The 19,355-nt window shown below is 41.1% G+C and overlaps 1 protein-coding gene across 4 annotated transcripts in view; it reads right to left on the bottom strand.

Moving 5' to 3' along the window:
* The window catches only part of phf20l1 (PHD finger protein 20 like 1), a 208,469-nt gene that overhangs the window by 96,693 nt on the left and 92,421 nt on the right, over positions 1 to 19,355 (bottom strand). For all 4 annotated transcript variants that reach the window (XM_072468230.1, XM_072468229.1, XM_072468231.1 and 1 more), the window contains one exon: positions 8,904 to 9,171. In XM_072468230.1, coding sequence (XP_072324331.1) covers positions 8,904 to 9,171 — 268 coding nt within the window. The remainder of the gene's footprint in view (positions 1 to 8,903; positions 9,172 to 19,355) is intronic.

Genomic DNA, 19,355 nt, shown 5'->3' with positions numbered 1-19,355 from the left:
GCCCAACCTATCCAACTCCTTCATCCCAGGAGTCAGCTGGGTGAACCTTCTCTGCACTTCTTCTCATGCAATTATGTCCTTTCTTGAATAAAGAGACCCAAATTGCAATACTCTAACGTGGTCTCACCAACACTGTACAACTGGAGCAAAGATTCCGTCCTTTTATATTATATTCCCCTGCAATAAATTCAGAGTTTGTCTTTCTAATCACTTGCTGTACCTCATACTAACTTTTTGCAATTCATGTACTACAACTTTGTACCACAAAGGTTCTGCAGTCTCTCTGTATTTAAATGGCATACTACTTTTCTATTTTCCCTGCCAGAATGGACAAGTTCACATTTTCCCACATTATACTCCATCAGCCAAATTTCTGTCCCTCACTTAACCTACCTATATCTTTTTGCAGGCTCCTTATGTCCTCCTCACAACTTACTCTCCTACCTATTTTTGCATCATCAGCAAATTTAGCAACCATACATTTGGTCCCTTCAACCAAGTCATTGATGTAAACTCTAAATGGTTGAGGCCCCAGCACTGATCCCAGTGGTACTTGTCAGATCTTTCCAACCCAAATATGACCCGTTGATGCTGACTCTCTTGTTTCCTGCCGGCTAACCAATCTCCTAACCATGCTAATATGTTATCTCCTAAACCAGGAACTCTTATTTTGTGCAACAAACTCTGATGTGGCACTTTGTCAAATGCCTTCTAGGAATTCAAGTGCACCAGACATCTACAGGTTCCCATTAATCTTCATTGCTCGTTACATCTTCAAAGAATTTGTGGGGGGGGAAAAATAGCCAAATACTATTTCCCTTTCACAAAACAATGTTGACTGTCTGATCGCATTGAGATTTTCTAAGTGCCCTGCAAATAACCTCCTTAATAATAAATGCCAGCATTTCCCCGATCATAGAATTTAGTGTAGAAGGAGGCCATTCAGCCCATCGGATCTGCACCAGCCCTTTGAAAGAGCACCCCAATTAAACTCATACCCCCACCCTATCCCCACAACCCAGCAATCCCACCTAACTTTTTTGGACACTTAAGGGCAAAGAGCAATTTACCATGGCCAATTCACCTAACCTGCACATCTTTGGACTGTGGGAGGAACCGGAGCACCCGGAGAAAACCCACGCAGCCAAGGGGAGAATGTGCAGACTCCGCATAGACAGTGACCCAAGCCGGGAATCGATCCTGAAGCTGTGACGCAACAGTGCTAACCACTGTGCTGTTGAGCCGCCGCGATGACAGATGTTAGGCTAACTGCCCTATAGTTCCCTGTTTACTGTCTTCCTTCTTTCTTGAACAGAGGAATTACATTCACTATTTTCCAATCTGATGAATTCCAATCTAGAGAATTTTGGAAAATTAAAACTAATGCACCTACTATTTCAACAGCCAGCCTTTAGTTAAATAGGCAAACCTTTATTTTTTTTAAAAAGTGATTATTTCTAGATTCTCTCACTAGAGGAAACATCCTCAGGATCTTATGTTTCATCCAAGTCGCCCCTTGCTCTTCTAAACTCCAGCAGATACAAACAGAGTCTGTCCAACCTTACCTCATAAGACAACCCACCTAGGTATTAGTCAAGTAAATCTTCTCTGAACTGCTTCAAAAGCATTGACATCCTTCCTTAAATAAGGAGACTAGTTCTGTACACAGTACTCCAGGTGTGGTCACACAAATGCCCTGTATAACTGAAACATACCTCTATTAAATTTTCTAGCAATTCGAATAACAGTTCTAATAATTTTCTCAGTACCCTTTCCCTGGTGATTGCAATTGTTTTACGTTACTCCATCCTTTTTACCTCTTGATTTACAATTATTTCAGGGATATTATTTGCACCTTCTACAATGAAGACAAGACGCAAAACATCTCTTCTGTTTTCCACAGCAGCTTTCTGACAATTGAATCAGCAAAAATGCAAATAGAAGGGTTTCCATCTCAACACAATTGTTCATATTTAGTAAAAAGCTATTATTTTGGAAACATGCTGTTATTAGGAATCCTAGTATTGGGTGCAGAACATGAGAGGCATCATTAAAAGTTACCCCAATCTGCAACTGGTGTACAAAGCACCAAGCGCCTAATGTGACTTGGGTGAAGTGACCGTATGTATATTGCTATACTTGCTGAAAGATAAAGACACAGCATTAGATGAACTAGGCATATTCAGGGTCGGCTTCGGCTGTGAAAAAATCAGGTCCCGTCCTCTTCACTTTTGAAGTGACTGTCTCAAGTTGGGTCACGATTCTGCAGGGGACCGCACAATAACTACCCAATCGCCACAAGTGTTGGCAGTTATTGAGCTGCAAGGGGCATTTTGGACCCTGATCTTACTCGACATCCACAAATGTTTTCCAGTAAATGTCACTAGATGAGAATCAAAAGCAGGATGCAGCCTGATCTGTTCTCTTCCTTTCGACCATGTACTCCAAACCCACCTTCTACCTCGGGCGAGATCAGCTTACTCAACTGGTCAGCTTAGTTCCACACGAGACCATGCATGCATCCACTAAGCTATCGGAAGAACCTCTGTGGGCTACTGTTGATACAGCAGGGGTGAAGCACCTTCTTGTATTTTTATTACGGTACAAGAGATATATATATATATTTATGTGGCAGAATTATTTTTCAGACAATTAATTACTTTTGAAGTATAAAACACAGTGACTATATATTGCAAATGTTATTCATTGGCAGAAAGCACTTTTGGATTTCCTGAGGACTGAAAAGTGCTATATGAACTCAAGTTCTTTCCTTCTCAAAATGTTGATGACTGCCACAATCTTCTTCACACCCAAAAGAGTACAAAAACCTCCATTTTGCTGCTTTAACCTTTAATGAAACCCACATCCAGCAACAAGCAAGATTCACACTCCACTGGCACAGCTATACTCAGTGAAGATTGAGCCACCTATTTCTGAGGAATTTGAATTTCACGACATGGGCCCTTATCGTCACCTTCTCAAATGTACAGGGTACAAACTTGAGCATGCTTATCCTATGGCCAGTTTAATAAGCTGTTTTTGGTACAAACCCCTCAAGCTTTACAACCAGGCTAGGAGGCAAAGATTATCCCAAGCACTTTTCCCTACCACAAAAACTTGTGCAAACCCCCCCCCCAACCATCTTTAAAAAGTTCAAGGAGCTTGCAGTTCAAAAAAAAACACACAGCGACCACACCATAGAGAGGATATAGGTTGTGACCATTTGTCTGTGAGGAGCATAAACTGCAACCCAGGTTGGTTGTGTGGTTTGCTGGATGCTATGCTGGAACTAATGTGTATTTCTGATGAGCTGCCTCTTTGGTTCTTCCCCTTCCCATCAAGCCAAAACCCTCACCAGTCCGTTCTACTAATTCCTGAACCATTCTGGAAATCTGAAACCTTCGCCCAAGCTCATTTTGTTCATGGGATAGACCTTCAGCTTCCACAATCCCATTCTAAACTATTGGCCATCCAACCTCCCTTCCCAAACTTGTGGTCACGCCTCCTAGATTTTCCCCCATGGCTTTGCGCCAGTTTTTTCTTGTACCTCTTGAAATATCCCAAGACATTCATGTCAGTTGCACTCCACAATTGTCTAGCATAATCATGGCAGTAGTGGTCAGAGTACCTACTGCCACCTTATTGTTTGGTGAAATTACACTCTCTGGCATCAAATGGAACAGACATCTTCTCCATTTGTAAAGCGATCTTGGAAGGTTTTCTTGTCCAAGTCGAACACATTTTCCCCTGACAGCTCCCTCTCCCTCATACAACTCAAACATCTATAGAAGTTTGGAAACTGTTCTCATCTTCCACCTAACCAACAGGATACAAAAAATAAAAATACTTGATAATTTCCGACTATCCTTGCGCCTTCAAACATTCTTTCCCAACTGCCACCTTTCTGTTGTGTTAATTCACTATGATGGCTATTTTTTCTCTGAATTTCCCTTCAATGTTCTTCCTCTGGTACACCACCTCTGTTCATCGTCGCATAGGACTTCACTCGCCCTTTCCTTCTCAACTAAAAGCCTAGCTTCAAATCTTCTAAACACTAGAACATAGAATATACAGTGCAGAAGGAGGCCATTCGGCCATCGAGTCTGCATCGACCCAATTAAGCCCTCACTTCCACCCTATCCCCGTAACCCAATAACCCCTCCTAACTTTTTTTTTTGGTCACTAAGGGCAATTTATCATGGCCAATCCACCTAACCTGCACATCTTTGGACTACTACCTGTATTTAATTTCCCTGACTTCAACAGTGTTGTTTTGCATAGTGGGCCTTGGTCCTTCACCCAGGTTTCTGAATTTTAACAAAAATCAGTGCATTATAATATCAACTGAAGACATTTTAAGCAAAATAAAAAACAGGCATTTCCAATTATCAGGATTTTCCTTTGAGATATAGTTCAATCTTAATAAATTATAACATTCATTTGAATCTTAAAGTAATTAAGAGAAATAAAAATCCCAACTTTAGCACCCTGTATTAAATTCAACGGTTGGGAATGTTTCGGTAACTTTACAACTGAAGAAAAAAAAACCCTGTTGATGCTGCAGTTCCTGTCATTTGTTCAACTAAAGCTTCTAGTCACATACCAAAAAACTTGGAAATCACCTTGTTTCAGAATCAGAAATATATCAGAAACACCGCCCACACCACAGTCAGACTAAGTTTTAGAAAGAAAGCATGCATATGGATATTGCAAAATGATTTTAAGGTTGGAGAAAATCTTTAACTTTTTTGTGGCTAAGAGATTCCACAGATCTTTGGTCAGACTACTACTGTTATCTCAACAATCATAGTGTTGGCCATGAATATGCAGAGCTCGTGTACCATCCCCACTTTGAGTGGGCGACTGTGTTTGATTTGTGTATGCCGCTGCTACGGCAAGAGAAAATGGTTCCCGTAAAATGAGCGACCTTTACCAGTCCTTTAAAAGACTCACTTAGTTGATCGCAAAAGTAAGTTTTAATCAGTGCTGGAAAGTAATAACAGATGTAAGGAATGTGCACCAGGATATCTTCATACTTGAGGTGGTTTGATTGGTGCTATTAAGTACAAAGGGGATCGTTTAAAATTTTGAAAAATCCAATATTTCTTTCTCATGAACTTTTCCAGTAGAGTTTAATCATAGAGTTCTTACGTTCCATTGCTAGCTTCCAAGTTGCCACTGAGAATGCAGCGTTCTGTGTGATTTTCAGTCATGTGTCAGAAAGAAAGTTTTAAAATATTGCTACATTAGACCTGGGCTTTGATGGCACCAACTGCTGGAAGAGGTTTTAACAGCAGGAATGCACTTTTAGAAAGTTCCACTATGTCATTCCATGTACTTTAAATATATTTGTCAGGGTAAAAGTGCTTATAGAATATGAAAACCATGGTACTTTCTTTGGAACAGCAAGTGTGTGGGGGGGACAGGGTAAAGGGTTGGTGAAGGTTGTCACTCGTCATTCCTATATTCTCCTCCTATACATGGCTGCTATTCCCATAACGCCAATGCTCCCCCCACCTGCAAAAACAATTTTAATTTGACTAATCAATTTTAACTCCCAACTGCTCTGCCACTACACTCACTATGACAAAACGTCTAAGACAGAGGGGCAAAAATAAGTCAGCGTGGGGCAGCAGCCATTTTAGAAGCTAAGAACCCTGATGTTGAAGCCATCCTTGTGACTGCCAGTATTACATCCCACTCTTTTTGTTAGAAATTTAGGCATTTGAACCTTTGAACATGTGATATACTTTTGTGTTGTAACTGGTTAAATATCAAACCTCAAGTTTTTAAACTAACAAAAAAAAAAGACAAACAGCAAGGGTTCTGCAATCCAACATAGTCATAACTTTTATTTTTTTTCCTTTGTTTCGCAAGACAGTATTTTCCTCTTTTACAAAAAAGTATAGCAGAATAAGTAATTAAAGTTTTATAAAAATTCTTCATGAGGTAGTGTACTTGGCAACAAAGCTCCCTGCACTACTGCACACACTTGGTCCCGATGCACATATCCAGCGGTTTTCTTTCAGCGAATCGTAACACTACCTCGTGATGGATTTTTTTTAAATTGCTTTAAAAAAGATGTACAACACATTGAATAAGTTCCTTGACAAAACAACCTCCTCTTCTGCCACTAATATGATCAATAGCTTACATTGACTTGACGTCAAAGACATCATGCGACTTATAGCCTTCACGCACCGACATCAAATGGCACGACTATAACATTGCTCAACAACATCAGAAGAGTACATTCAATTCAAGTAAGCACCAATGGCATTGAGTGAGTTACAAGGCAGTAACACCAATCGTAGGCTTCAGATCAGGGTTCGTACTAGGAATTTTACGTTTTTTTTTCAAAAAAGGAAAACAACTCATCTTTTATCCCCTCAAAGAGAAGAAAAAAAAGCCTTTGGTTGCAAATAATCTTTTCATCAAAAGTTCATCTCATTCTCTTATCCTCCCTCTCTCTACCCATTTCATGTTCTATTTAGCCTAAAATAATCAGTCAACTAAAAACGTCACAGTGGTTGAGGGCATGATTTCAGTCTAAAAGGAAGTGAGGAGGTGGGAGGTATGGGAAAAAGAAACAGAATTTTGAAACAAATCCATTGTCCAAGTCAAGCTATGCATCTCAGTATCAAGAGCAGCAATGCCAGGTCTCTGTAGGTCACCTGTCTGCCCTCTCAAAACTTAGAAATAATGCTAGGCACAGGAGCTGAAAAACCTAAAGGGAAGAAGGAGAAAAATTAAAGCTTAAAAAAAAATCACAGGGACTTAATTAAGAATGCATAAACACAAATGGGAAAACTCCATTATAAGCAGTTTTGGGTAGCAATAATTTAAAAAGGCAAGCCTGATTCATGTAATCTGAACCTCTTGATTTGGGCAAATATTCTTCCAGCTCACTACGAGCCATCCTACTATTGTCTGTCAGCTGTTCAGTTTTCAGTGTTGAAAGTTATTAATTACATGGTGCAATTGTTTCTTTGGGAGAGGGAAGAGAGAAAGTATAGCAAGAAGAAGAAAAATATTCGCCGAGTTAGTTACAATATGACTTTTAATTGGGTTAACAAACAGCTGAAAACGCTGACTGATGAAAATAACGTTAGTATTTAAGCCAGTTCTAAGATGATGCAGGTGCTGTTCCTGGATCAAATTAACACCTGCTCTGCTCCATCCCTTTAGAGTCTACATTTTTTGGTAAAGACTCTGTTCAGCTGCTCTTTCCTAATTAGCGAGAAAACATCCATCCAAAATATCTATAAAAATAGCAAGGTAGAGATGTGCTCTCTTCTTCATTTTCCTACTTTGGACATGCTAACAAGTACACAGCATAAGCCAGAGACTTCCATTTGCTCACTGCTCGGACTACAGCCAATTACAAACTTCCAAATTCAATGATTTGGGTCTGTTCGACCCACTGCTGAAATTTTTTTTTTTTTTTTTTTAAATCACCGGTGTTTCTCGATCACAAATGGTCACGCCACAACAAGACTATTTTAAATAAACAGTCAAGAGCTCCCAATGATCCCATGTGAAAATGTCACGAAGACACTGGAGTACACTTCCACTCAGAGCTGCAGCTCATGCAGCTATGCCACTGAGCACTAGTTTTGCTCAACAAAACGTTACAGCCAAACTGATGCCACATACGCGTCAGCATCAACTCGAGCCCCTTCTCAAGAAACTAATACAATCCTCCTCCTCCCCTCTCTGCTATTTCATTAAAAAAATATATATTCAAGATATAAAATTTTAAAAGGTAAATTTTCTCTCAACAGGAACCGCAGCATAAGCAGAATGTATGTCAAAGTTCCAAATGATACAATATTTATCCAAAATAGAACGGGTTTGATTGAGTAACGCATGTGCATCCTGCTCATCCTGTGCACTATTATTTGGTTTAGAGAAATCCCCGCTGGATAAATACCATACCCAGTGGAACTCAGATGTTCACCTATTAGGTAATTAGTTTTATTCTCACCCTTTGGTGTGTTGCTGTCTGTCAGATTATTGGAATTGCCCGACTGTCCTGTCATATCACTGGATGGAGAAGGTAAATACCCTTGGTCAGTGGGACCATCAATCCCTGCAGCATTTGCTAAACGTGCAGAGCGTCTCCTACGTTGGGAATTTTCTAACCAAGTGGATGGACTGCTGGGCTGGAAAGGGCCTTTGGGAAGAAGAGATGCTCAATTAGCCTTTTTAGTCTGAAATGGTTTTGGTTGCTTTGTCGTGGTAGCCTATTTTAATATCAGCTTTTGATAGTACGACACAATACAGTGATAGAAGCAGTTGTTCTGTACCCCTTTCAACCCAGATTGTTTTTAAATGGAACTCATTTTTAAAAAAATAAGTTGGGACAGCTGATAAGCTGGTTGTGCCAGGCCGACTATGACCAAAGGAAATTCATTTTAGTTGGAACTTCTGTTTTGTTTTTTTTAAAAAAAGAGGGCCATATTGAGGGTGATACAAAGTCAAGAGTTAAGAAATCTGACCAGTTTCCTTCATGAGCAAATATGGACAAATTCTTGGAATTAAGGTCAGGCTTCCATTTCCATCAGCTGTGCGCGTTTAAAAGTTGAATGCATTTTTTTTTTTAACCTTAGTAGGAACCATGATCTCAGCGTCTATGGTGCAGCCTAACCCATGAGCAGTAAAGTGGAGGAACTTGCATGCATCACATCACTTACTAAAATTACCGAAAAATTTTAAAAGGAAAAGCTTTACATAACTAAACATGCTGACATACCTGAAAATACCAGTTTACATGTGGTTTTCAAAGAAAAACAACAAAATCTTCATAATTCTTTCAACACAATTAACAGCCACGACTAGAAGCTAAGTAGCTTTTTGCTTTAAAACCCCTCTAGGTAAGACTCACTAAGCAACGCACTAACCAGTCTGAGGGATATCTGAAGGTGGAGGTGGGGGTAATGTCTGAGGAAATTCTATATTGTGCAACTCCTTGCCCTGAGGTACAGTTGGGGTAGGAGCAGGGTCTGAAGCCTTTATATTCCCAGATGGCTCCTCAGGCTTTGTTTTCCGTGTTCGGAATTTCGTTGAAGGTGGAGATGAAGAGAATGGATCACTTTTTTGATTCAGAGGACATGAGTCGCCGCTGCTCACTTCAGTCTTCAGCTGGTAAGTGGTATAAGTGGGTGACAGCTGGATAAAATTATAGGCCAACAATTAATTATGTGATAATCTACTTGGAACAACAATTACGATTATTAATGCCCCGAGTTATAGTGCCATTTTTACACCAAAGAATAAAATCAAGTTAAACACAATTTAGCCATATGATAATGCATAATACCTTTCCTTACAGGTTATACAATGTCCATTTCCCCACTTTTTACACCAGCATTAACACTAAACACTCACTGATAAAGTTATATATGGGTTAAATCAACATCATCTCAAGAAGCACTCTTGTATCAGAGTTAGGGTTAGGCATAGAAAAACTCTCTTTATACCGCATAAGAAAGAATTGCAGATTGGACTGGTTGTAAAGCACCATTTATGTTTCAGAATGACTGGGAGCCTTCTTGGTACCAATCTTAAACATATTTATTTTAATGTCGACAAGTGAATGCCTTTTGATCCAGAAGGTAAAGTAATGTGATTAATTCCATTTAGGGCAGTCAGGCCATCATTACCTGTCCTAGACTTTATTTTTCTCCAATTTTATCCTATCTCTTAAACTTCTGGCATATAAATACATTGAAACTGGTAGTTTAGTGGGCCAATCAAGTAGAAATGTTTCTAGTGCAAATCTAGACACAGTGCTTTGGCAGAATATTTGCTCATGATGGATCTCTCGCCCTCCCATCTGATTTGGTTGCTGTCAATATTCCACGTGAGTCACCGGTGATCGGGACCAGGAATCTTGGCTACTTCTCTCCCCTCTCAGTCGAGTGTCATTAAGGTCTATCACAGCACTCCATTTTCTGACTAAGATTGCTCGAGAGATCAATCATAAAACTCTATTCTGCATGACTGTGCTCAGCCTGATGATGCTTTTTTAAATTAGGTAAATTAAACTGTACTTCTCTTCAGTTTCCTTTCTATTCGGATCTCTTACTTATAACCATTGATGCCTCACATTTTTCTTTAAATAATGCAAGATGCACACAGAGAATCATTGAATTTCAATATTGGTACAATGCCAGGTACGTTGGCTCTAATTCTCAAAGATTGGCTGATCAAATCAAATAACATGTTCCTCCAGCTGTTTGGTATAGGCAGAGAACAGACCATACTCAACTAGCACGTGCTTTCAAAATCCAAAATAAAATGGCTACTGTTAGATGCAATTCCGCAACTGGGCAACACTTTCTGAACAATCCCGAATGTACTAACAACCAACCAGTCAAGCTTGTAACGTCGCTCATTTACACTCGTGAGAAATTACATATTCATATGCAGGGACATGTTCGTTGAAAACAAGAGGAATATGTTCAAGTTCCGTGACTTTTTTGAATTACTCAATCAAAGGGAGCTTTTAGTTGCTAGTTGCTTTCTCCATGACAACATCTCGACCAAAGTAGACTTGCCAACCAATCAGTATCCCTTTTCTTCCAATAATATAAATTGTTTTGATTGTTTGAAATTGACATTCTTACATTTGTCTTGATGTTTGGCAACGTCCGTTTTCCAGCAGTATTCAAGAATCATGTATGCAAGATTTGATTTACCATTTCCCAAGTCTCACCCAACTTTGTTAGGGCTAAAACAGGACTAAGATTTTGCTCATGATAGCACTAAAGAAAGTTAATTTGGCAATTTGTCCAACACCATGCTTGCATTACCTGATTAAAATCAAAAATGTCTACGAGAATGAACCAGACTGCTGCACATAGGTACGTGCCACTCAGGTCTATCACTCATCTACTCCTTTCTATCCAAACTCTCGGCACTGACACCATGGTCCTCCCTAGCTACTGATTGCAACTGCTTACACCTTGGTCTCCTTTAACCTGAAGCTGAGCTTCAGACCTAAAGTCTTTCCATTAAAGAGGTCCACTTTAATCTGTGTAACGTTGTCTGTCTATGCCATTACCTTCGGCTGTCACCCTCGGTCATGTGCCAGATTGATAACTCCTCTGGCCAGTCTCCCATCTATTATCACACAATGCAAGGCTCTGTCATTCTCATCCTTAATAACAAACCGTGTTCAATCATCCTTGTTCTTGCTGACCTATATCTTTATCCTCGGAACTTACCAATGTTTCAAATGTAAACTTCTATTCTTGTGCTTAAACCCTTTGGTGGACCTACCTTGAACTATAACTGTAACCTCTTCCAGCTATCCACCGTCCTAAATTCTGTCCCTTCACACTGCCTACCAATGGTAGACTTGTTTTTGTTTGCTAGGCCCTATACTGCCTCTCCTCCCTCCCTTTAAAACCTCCCTTAAAACCCACAACTTTGACCTTGATTTAGGCCAATGCACCCCATTTTCCTTAATGAAGCAGATTGGGTTGTTTTTCCACATTCAACAGAAGTTTTCATGTTTAGATATCAATGTTATATGCCCTGATGTGTGAATATTCAACGGGTATCACATTCATTTGAAAATTAATTTTGAAGAGACTATTCAAACTATAAACCTGCTAATCTATTAGCACAAAATAATGACTCTTTGATGCGCCAGTTACCCAGGTATCAAACCATGGAAGAAACAGAGTGTTTTTTTTTTATAAAAAGAAAAAATTTATTTAGCCAAGTTCACTCAGCATGTGCAAGGAAAGACTGATTACTATTTCAGGAAGGACCTGATCTTGATGGAGGGTTCTCACTTGAAAGATTAGCCAGCCCTATGTTTAGATAGATGCCCTTAAAAGGAGTGGCTGATTAGTGCATTGCAGAGGGTAGTTAAGAATCAACCACATTGCTCTGGTCTGGAGTCAGATGTAGACCAGACCAGGTAAGGATTTCCTTTCCTAAAGGACGTTAGGCAACCAGATGGATTTTTTTTACAACAATCGATGATAGTTTCATGGCCTCCAATACTAAGAGTAGCTTTATAGTCCAGATTTATTAACAGAATTCAAACCCCACCAGCTGCCATGGAGGGATTAACCTGTCACTCTGAATTACTGATCCAGTGACATAGGTACACCATCATCCCCCCATAAAGTTGTTTTTATATTGGTACAGTTTAAACTAGATTCTGGCATCCACAAGTTGGTTCTCTACTTATAAGTCTGACTCACATATCTTGGCACTAGGAAACAAACTGGATCTTTGATGTAATATATTAATGATCAGGTAAACTGCTTTCGTGATGTTGATCGAGAAACTTTGGCCAGTGTACAAGGAATAGCTCATCTGTTATTCAAGATAATGCCACAGAATCTTTTGCATCCACCGAGGAGGTGAAGAGGCTGTGTGTGTGTGTGTGTGAGAGTGTGTGTGTGTTGGGGGGGGGGGGGGGGGGGGAGAGAGAGAGAGAGAGAGAGAGAGAGATGTGGCCTTGTTTTAAGGCAACATCTCTTGACAATGCAGCACTCCATCAATATTGTACTGGAGTCAGCCTTTAACCCTCAACTTTGTGCCCAAGAGACAAAAGTGTTACAAGATAAGCCAGAGCAGCCAAGGCTAATTAATACTGAAGAGAAAAAGTTTACAGGGGTTTGGAAAGAACCAGTGAGTAAGTTTAAGTGGGCAGCATGGTAGCACAGTGGTTAGCACTGCTGCTTCACAGCTCCAGGGTCCTAAGTTCGATTCCCAGCTTGGGTCAGAATGGCCTCCTTCTGCATTGTAAATTCTATGATTCTAATTGGCCAGATCTACCAATCAACATAGGTACAATGAGTTGAATAGCCTACTTCTGTGCTGTTTCATTCCAATGATTTATGATTTGAGAACCAAACTTTAAAAAGTGCATCTCCATTGTGAATGCCAGCTAACTTCTTACCAACGTAAAATGTCCAAACCACTGGACATCATCGAACACAGCTTTATTGTCCTTGACTAGAGGGGAGGGTAAAGCAGGCAATATCTAACAACAGATTTAAACTGGCACCAGTGTAACAGCAGCTTTTGTTAAAGAGATATATTTGTCTGTTAAGATAAACTCTGATTGGGAATATCCCAAGTTCAGCTGGTCCCTAAACTCAATAATTATCTGGTCAAGTTTCAAAAATGCCAGATTTTTTTTTTTTTTAAAAAGCAAAGAAGTTCTCCAAGTTAGACATAAGACTGAGCAATGAAAAGAACCCATGACATCGCTTCTTTTACTCTGCATTCATTCTACAATGGAGAAGTATTCAGTTGGGGAAATGCTGAAAATGTCTAGTAAAATCTCATTATTTTCTTCAGTTACATAATGTTCTACTTAACTAAGGACAGGTAGTGCAAACAAGGAAATTGACAAAGTTTCAAAAGTACCAATATTGGAATGAACACTGCTTTCCTTCAGTAATTTTTTTTTCCTTCACTTATGTAATTTAGGTTTGTGACATGACTGCCAAATCAACAGCCAACAAAAAGCTCTCTTCAAACTGGTAGAAATACACTGAAGGTGGATAATGTCACGTTTCTTTTAAACAAGTGCAACCTTTTGTAAAGAAGAGTTTTACAATCTCATCAATGTCATCAATCGCCTCCTACCTCATGGCAAAGTAGTCAGCAAATCTGGATTGGGCATTTCCACCCCGCCCCAAACTTGTTTGTGAACCTCAATTAATGCAGCATGGACCCCATTTCAAAGTTCCATCAATGGCTGCCTTTTGTTCCTGCCCATGCTGCCTCATGGCAATAGGGAAAATTCTGAATGGAAAACAGCTGAAACAATGAAGGGGCAGCACGATGGCACAGTGGTTCGCACTGCTGCCTCACAGCACCGAGGACCCGGGTTCAATCCCGGCCCCAGGTCACTGTGTGGAGTTTGCACATTCTCCCAGTGTCTGCTTGGGTCTCACCCACACAACTTAAAAAGATGTGCAGGGTAGGTGGACTGGCCACACGAAATTGCCCCTTAATTGGAAAAAAATAATTGGGTAATTAAAATTTTTTTTTTTTTTTATAACAGCCAATGCAATTCTGATTCAATTGCATTTTAGTATAAGTTGTCCTCTTTTGGTATATTCCTACTTTGATGTTGCCTATGCGCAGAAATTCATTGCGGCAGAAGGTTACCCGATCTCTGCAAAAGCCCTTGAAGTGGCAAAGTACGATTGTGGAAAGCTTCATCTCTAATCTTGCCCAATTAGGCATCACAAAGCAAAGGCACAGTGGGGTGGAAATTCAGAGGGCAAAAATCAGATTGTTACACCTGCAATTACACCCATTCATGCACACATCTTGCCAATTCTTAAATGTCTTGCAAGTCTCATCAGCATATGACAGAATGTAAAAATAGGAATACACAAGCAGAAATCAACAAAAATAATCCAGTTTCAAGGAAACAGCCAAAGGTGTACCATATATTCCTTTTTAAGCATGAAAATTAAACATGACATTGAATGATGAGTTGAGAAATTAGGTAATTGCATTTAAATTAACAAAAAAGAGGATGTGTTCAATAAGAATAACTTCAAGACGATAAAAGTCCCTGGTCCTGATGGATTGCATCAATGTTTTTTTTTTAATGAATCTAGCCAAAAGACAGCAGAGGCACAACTACTCATATTTATAACCTGTCAGAAAAAAAGTATAGTGCCAAACAACTGACAGATAGCTAATGTAATTCCTATATTTAAGAAGGGGGCAGAATATGTTTATGGAATTACAGACCAGTCAGTTTAATCAATGATAGGAAAAACAATGGGATTCTTACTAAAGAGGAGAATCGAAGAACATCTAGAAATGAGATCTATGAATGAATAGTCAGCATGGATTTCAAAAGGGAAAATCTTGCCTCGCCAGCCTTGGTGGACTTTTTTAAAGATGCACATAGAGACTAGACAGTGGTAATGCAGTATGATGTAATTTATCTGAATTTTCACAAGGTGTTTGACAAGATACCTCATCAGAGGCTAATGAATAAGGTTAGATAATTTGGAGTCAGGAGACATGGCAGAATGGATTGCTACTTGGCTTCAGGATGGAAAGCAGACATTGGGAGCAAAGGATAATAGTATTCAGAATGGCAGAAGATGGGAAGTGTTGTTCAACAAGTATCAATGCTGGGATCACTGCTGTTCACTATATCAATAAGTTGGCCTTTGGAATCAAAACAATTTCTAAATTTGGAGGGCACCAAATTGGGGGGATGGGAGGGATGGTGTGTGAAGGATAATTATTACGGAGGAAGACTGCAGCAAGTTACAGGAGAACATTAATAAACCTGCAGAAAGGGAAAATAATTGGTAAATGAAGTTCAACACAGATAAGCGAGTGGTAATACATATTGGTAGAACGAATAAGAGGGCTCACACAAGTTAGACATTGCAAATCTAGGGTGGGTAACTAAAGAACAAAGAAAAGTACAGCACAGGAACAGGCCCTTCGGTCCTCCAAACCCGTGCCGACCATGCTGCCCGACTAAACTACAATCTTCTGCACTTCCTGGGTCCGTATCCCTCTCTGCCCATCCTATTCATGTATTTGTCAAGATGCCCCTTAAATGTCACTATCGTCCCTGCTTCCACCACCTCCTCCGGTAGCGAGTTCCAGTCACCCACTACCCTCTGTGTAAAAAACTTGCCTCGTACATCTACTCTAAACCTTGTCCCTCGCACCTTAAATCCCCCTGGTAATTGACCCCTCTACCCTGGGGAAAAGCCTCCGACTATCCACTCTGTCTATGCCCCTCATAATTTTGTAGACCCCTATCAGGTCGCCCCTCAACCTCTTTCGTTCCAGTGAGAACAAACCGAGTTTATTCAACCGCTCCTCATAGCTAATGCCCTCCATACCAGGCAACATTCTGGTAAATCTCTTCTGCACCCTCTCTAAAGCCTCCACATCCTTCTGGTAGTGTGGCGACCAGAATTGAACACTATACTCCAAGTGTGGCCGAACTAAGGTTCTATACAGCTGCAACATGACTTGCCAATTCTTATACACAATGCCCCGGCCAATGAAGGCAAGCATGCCGTATGCCTTCTTGACTACCTTCTCCACCTGTGTTGCCCCTTTCAATGACCTGTGGTGTCCCTTTCAATGACCTGTGGACCTGTACTCCTAGATCTCTTTGACTTTCAATACTCTTGAGGGTTCTACCATTCACTGTATATTCCCTACCTGCATTAGACCTTCCAAAATGCATTACCTCACATTTGTCCTGATTAAACTCCATCTGCCATCTCTCCGCCCAAGTCTCCAAACAATCTAAATCCTGCTGTATCCTCTGACAGTCCTCATCGCTATCCGCAATTCCACCAACCTTTGTGTCGTCTGCAAACTTACTAATCAGACCAGTTACATTTTCCTCCAAATCATTTACTACAAACAGCAAAGGTCCCAGCACTGATCCCTGCAGAACACCACTGTTCACAGCCCTCCAATTAGAAAAGCAGCCTTCCATTGCTACTCTCTGCCTTCTATGACCTAGCCAGTTTTGTATCCATCTTGCCAGCTCACCCCTGATCCCATGTGACTTCACCTTTTGTACCATGAGGGACCTTGTCAAAGGCCTTACTGAAGTCCATATAGACAACATCCACTGCCCTACCTGCATCAATCATCTTTGTGACCTCCTCGAAAAACTCTCTCAAGTTAGTGAGACATGACCTCCCCTTCACAAAACCATGCTGCCTCTCACTAATTCGTCAATTTGCTTCCAAATGGGAGTAGATCCTGTCTCGAAGAATTCTCTCCAGTAATTTCCCTACCACTGAAGTAAGGCTCACCGGCCTGTAGTTCCCTGGATTATCCTAGCTATCCTTCTTAAACAGAGGAACATTGGCTATTCTCCAGTCCTCCGGGACATCACCTGAAGACAGAGAGGATCCAAATATTTATGTCAAGGTCTCAGCAATTTCCTCTCTAGCCTCCTTCAGTATTCTGGGGTAGATTCCATCAGGCCCTGGGGACTTATCTACCTTAAGATTTTTCAAGATGCCCAACACCTCGTCTTTTTGGATCTCAATGTGTCCCAGGCTATCTACACACCCTTCTCCCGACTCAACATCTACCAATTCCTTCTCTTTGGTGAATACTGATGCAAAGTATTCATTTAGTATCTCGCCCATTTCCTCTGGCTCCACACGTAGATTCCCTTGCCTATCCTTCAGTGAGCCAACCCTTTCCCTGGCTACCCTCTTGCTTTTTATGTACGTATAAAAAGCCTTGGGGTTTTCCTTAACCCTATTTGCCAATGACTTTTCGTGACCCCTTCTAGCCCTCCTGACTCCTTGCTTAAGTTCCTTCCTACTTTCCTTATATTCCACACGGGCTTCGTCTGCTCCCAGCCTTTTAGCCCTGACAAATGCCTCCTTTTTCGTTTTGACGAGGCCTACAATATCTCTCGTTATCCAAGGTTCCCGAAAATTGCCGTATTTATCCTTCTTCCTCACAAGAACATGCCAGTCCTGAATTCCTTTCAACTGACACTTGAAAGCCTCCCACATGTCAGATGTTGATTTACCCTCAAACATCCGTCCCCAATCTAGGTTCTTCAGTTCCCGCCTAATATTGTTATAATTAGCCTTCCCCCAATTTAGCACATTCACCCTAGGACCACTCTTATCCTTAGTCCACCAGCACTTTAAAACTTACTGAATTGTGGTCACTGTTCCCGAAATGCTCCCCTACTGAAACTTCTACCACCTGGCCGGGCTCATTCCCCAATATCAGGTCCAGTACCGCCCCTTCCCTAGTTGGACTGTCTACATATTGTTTTAAGAAGCCCTCCTGGATGCTCTTTACAAACTCTGCCCCGTCTAAGCCCCTGGCACTAAGTGAGTCCCAGTCAATATTGGGGAAGTTGAAGTCTCCCATCACCACAACCCTGGTGTTTTTACTCTTTTCCAAAATCTGTCTACCTATCTGCTCCTCTATCTCCCGCTGGCTGTTGGGAGGCCTGTTGTAAACCCACAACATTGTGACTGCACCCTTCTTATTCCTGATCTCTACCCATATAGCGTCACTGCCCTCTGAGGTGTCCTCCCGTAATACAGCTGTGATATCCTCGCTAACCAGTAGCGCAACTCCGCCACCCCTTTTACATCCCCCTCTATCCCGCCTGAAACATCTAAATCCTGGAACGTTTAGCTGCCAATCCTGCCCTTCCCTCAACCAGGTCTCTGTAATGGCAACAACATCATAGTTCCAAGTACTAATCCAAGCTCTAAGTTCATCTGCCTTACCCGTAATACTTCTTGCATTAAAACATATGCACTTCAGGCCACCAGACCCGCTGTGTTCAGCAACTTCTCCCCGTCTGCTCTGCCTCAGAGCCACACTGTCCCTATTCCCTAGTTCTCCCTCAATGCTCTCACCTTCTGACCTATTGCTCCCGTGCCCACCCCCCTGCCATACTAGTTTAAACCCTCCCGTGTGACACTAGCAAACCTCGCGGCCAGGATATTTATGCCTGGTTAGCAAGAGCTACTGGTCCAATCCATCTAACCTGAACATCTTTGGACTGTGGGTGGAAACCAGAGCGCACAAAGGAAATCCACGCAGACACTGGGAGAATGCGCAAACTCCACACAGTCACCCAAGGACGAAATTGAATCCACGGTCTCTGGCACTGTGAGGCAGCAGTATCACAGTATCGCCCACTTACTGTATGAAGTTCTGCTCAACATATATGGGCCATCAGCACAGGAAAGGATCAGAGGAGAATAAATTGAATTGAAATTGGCTCTCATGACCACTGGTAATGCATGGCCAACAGGCCCAGTAGATGGGTCACTTTCTGTCAATGTTTGACCACCAGGCGTGACTACTACAACTCTTGGAAGCACTTGTCCTTTACGAGGTCAAAGAAACTGAGCCTCTGTGTAAATCATTAGGATGGTGCCTCTTGCGACATCTCTTTGTACATCACATGGCTCACTTCTCTGTTGGCCACCTGCAACTCCCTCTACGACATGCCCGTGTTGTTCTCATTCTCTTGCTCACGCAAAATCCAACCTAAAGCAGCAACGGCATCACTCATAGTGATGCTCTCAGTGTGAAACACTTCCACACTGTAGAAGTAAGCCTCTAACAATAAGTTCTCTAATCCCAAACAGTTTTCCCAGAGTGGAGCGAGAAAGCAGCTGTGCACAACAAACCTTTATTCAGATCTACCCATTTTACCTTTGAATATAGGAATAAAGTGCTACTGAATCTCGTCTTGTTTTCACTGTAGGGGTCCCCTAAACAGTTCAGCTGTTTTTAATGGTTTGTAGAATTCACAATTGCATTATAGAAGCCTGATTTAAGTATGCTAATGATGGGAAAGATAG

Source organism: Scyliorhinus torazame, chromosome 11 (genome assembly GCF_047496885.1).
Source record: "Scyliorhinus torazame isolate Kashiwa2021f chromosome 11, sScyTor2.1, whole genome shotgun sequence".
Lineage (NCBI taxonomy): Eukaryota > Metazoa > Chordata > Chondrichthyes > Carcharhiniformes > Scyliorhinidae > Scyliorhinus > Scyliorhinus torazame.
Note: the sequence above shows the minus strand (reverse complement) of the source record. Positions and strands in the feature narration are given on the sequence as shown.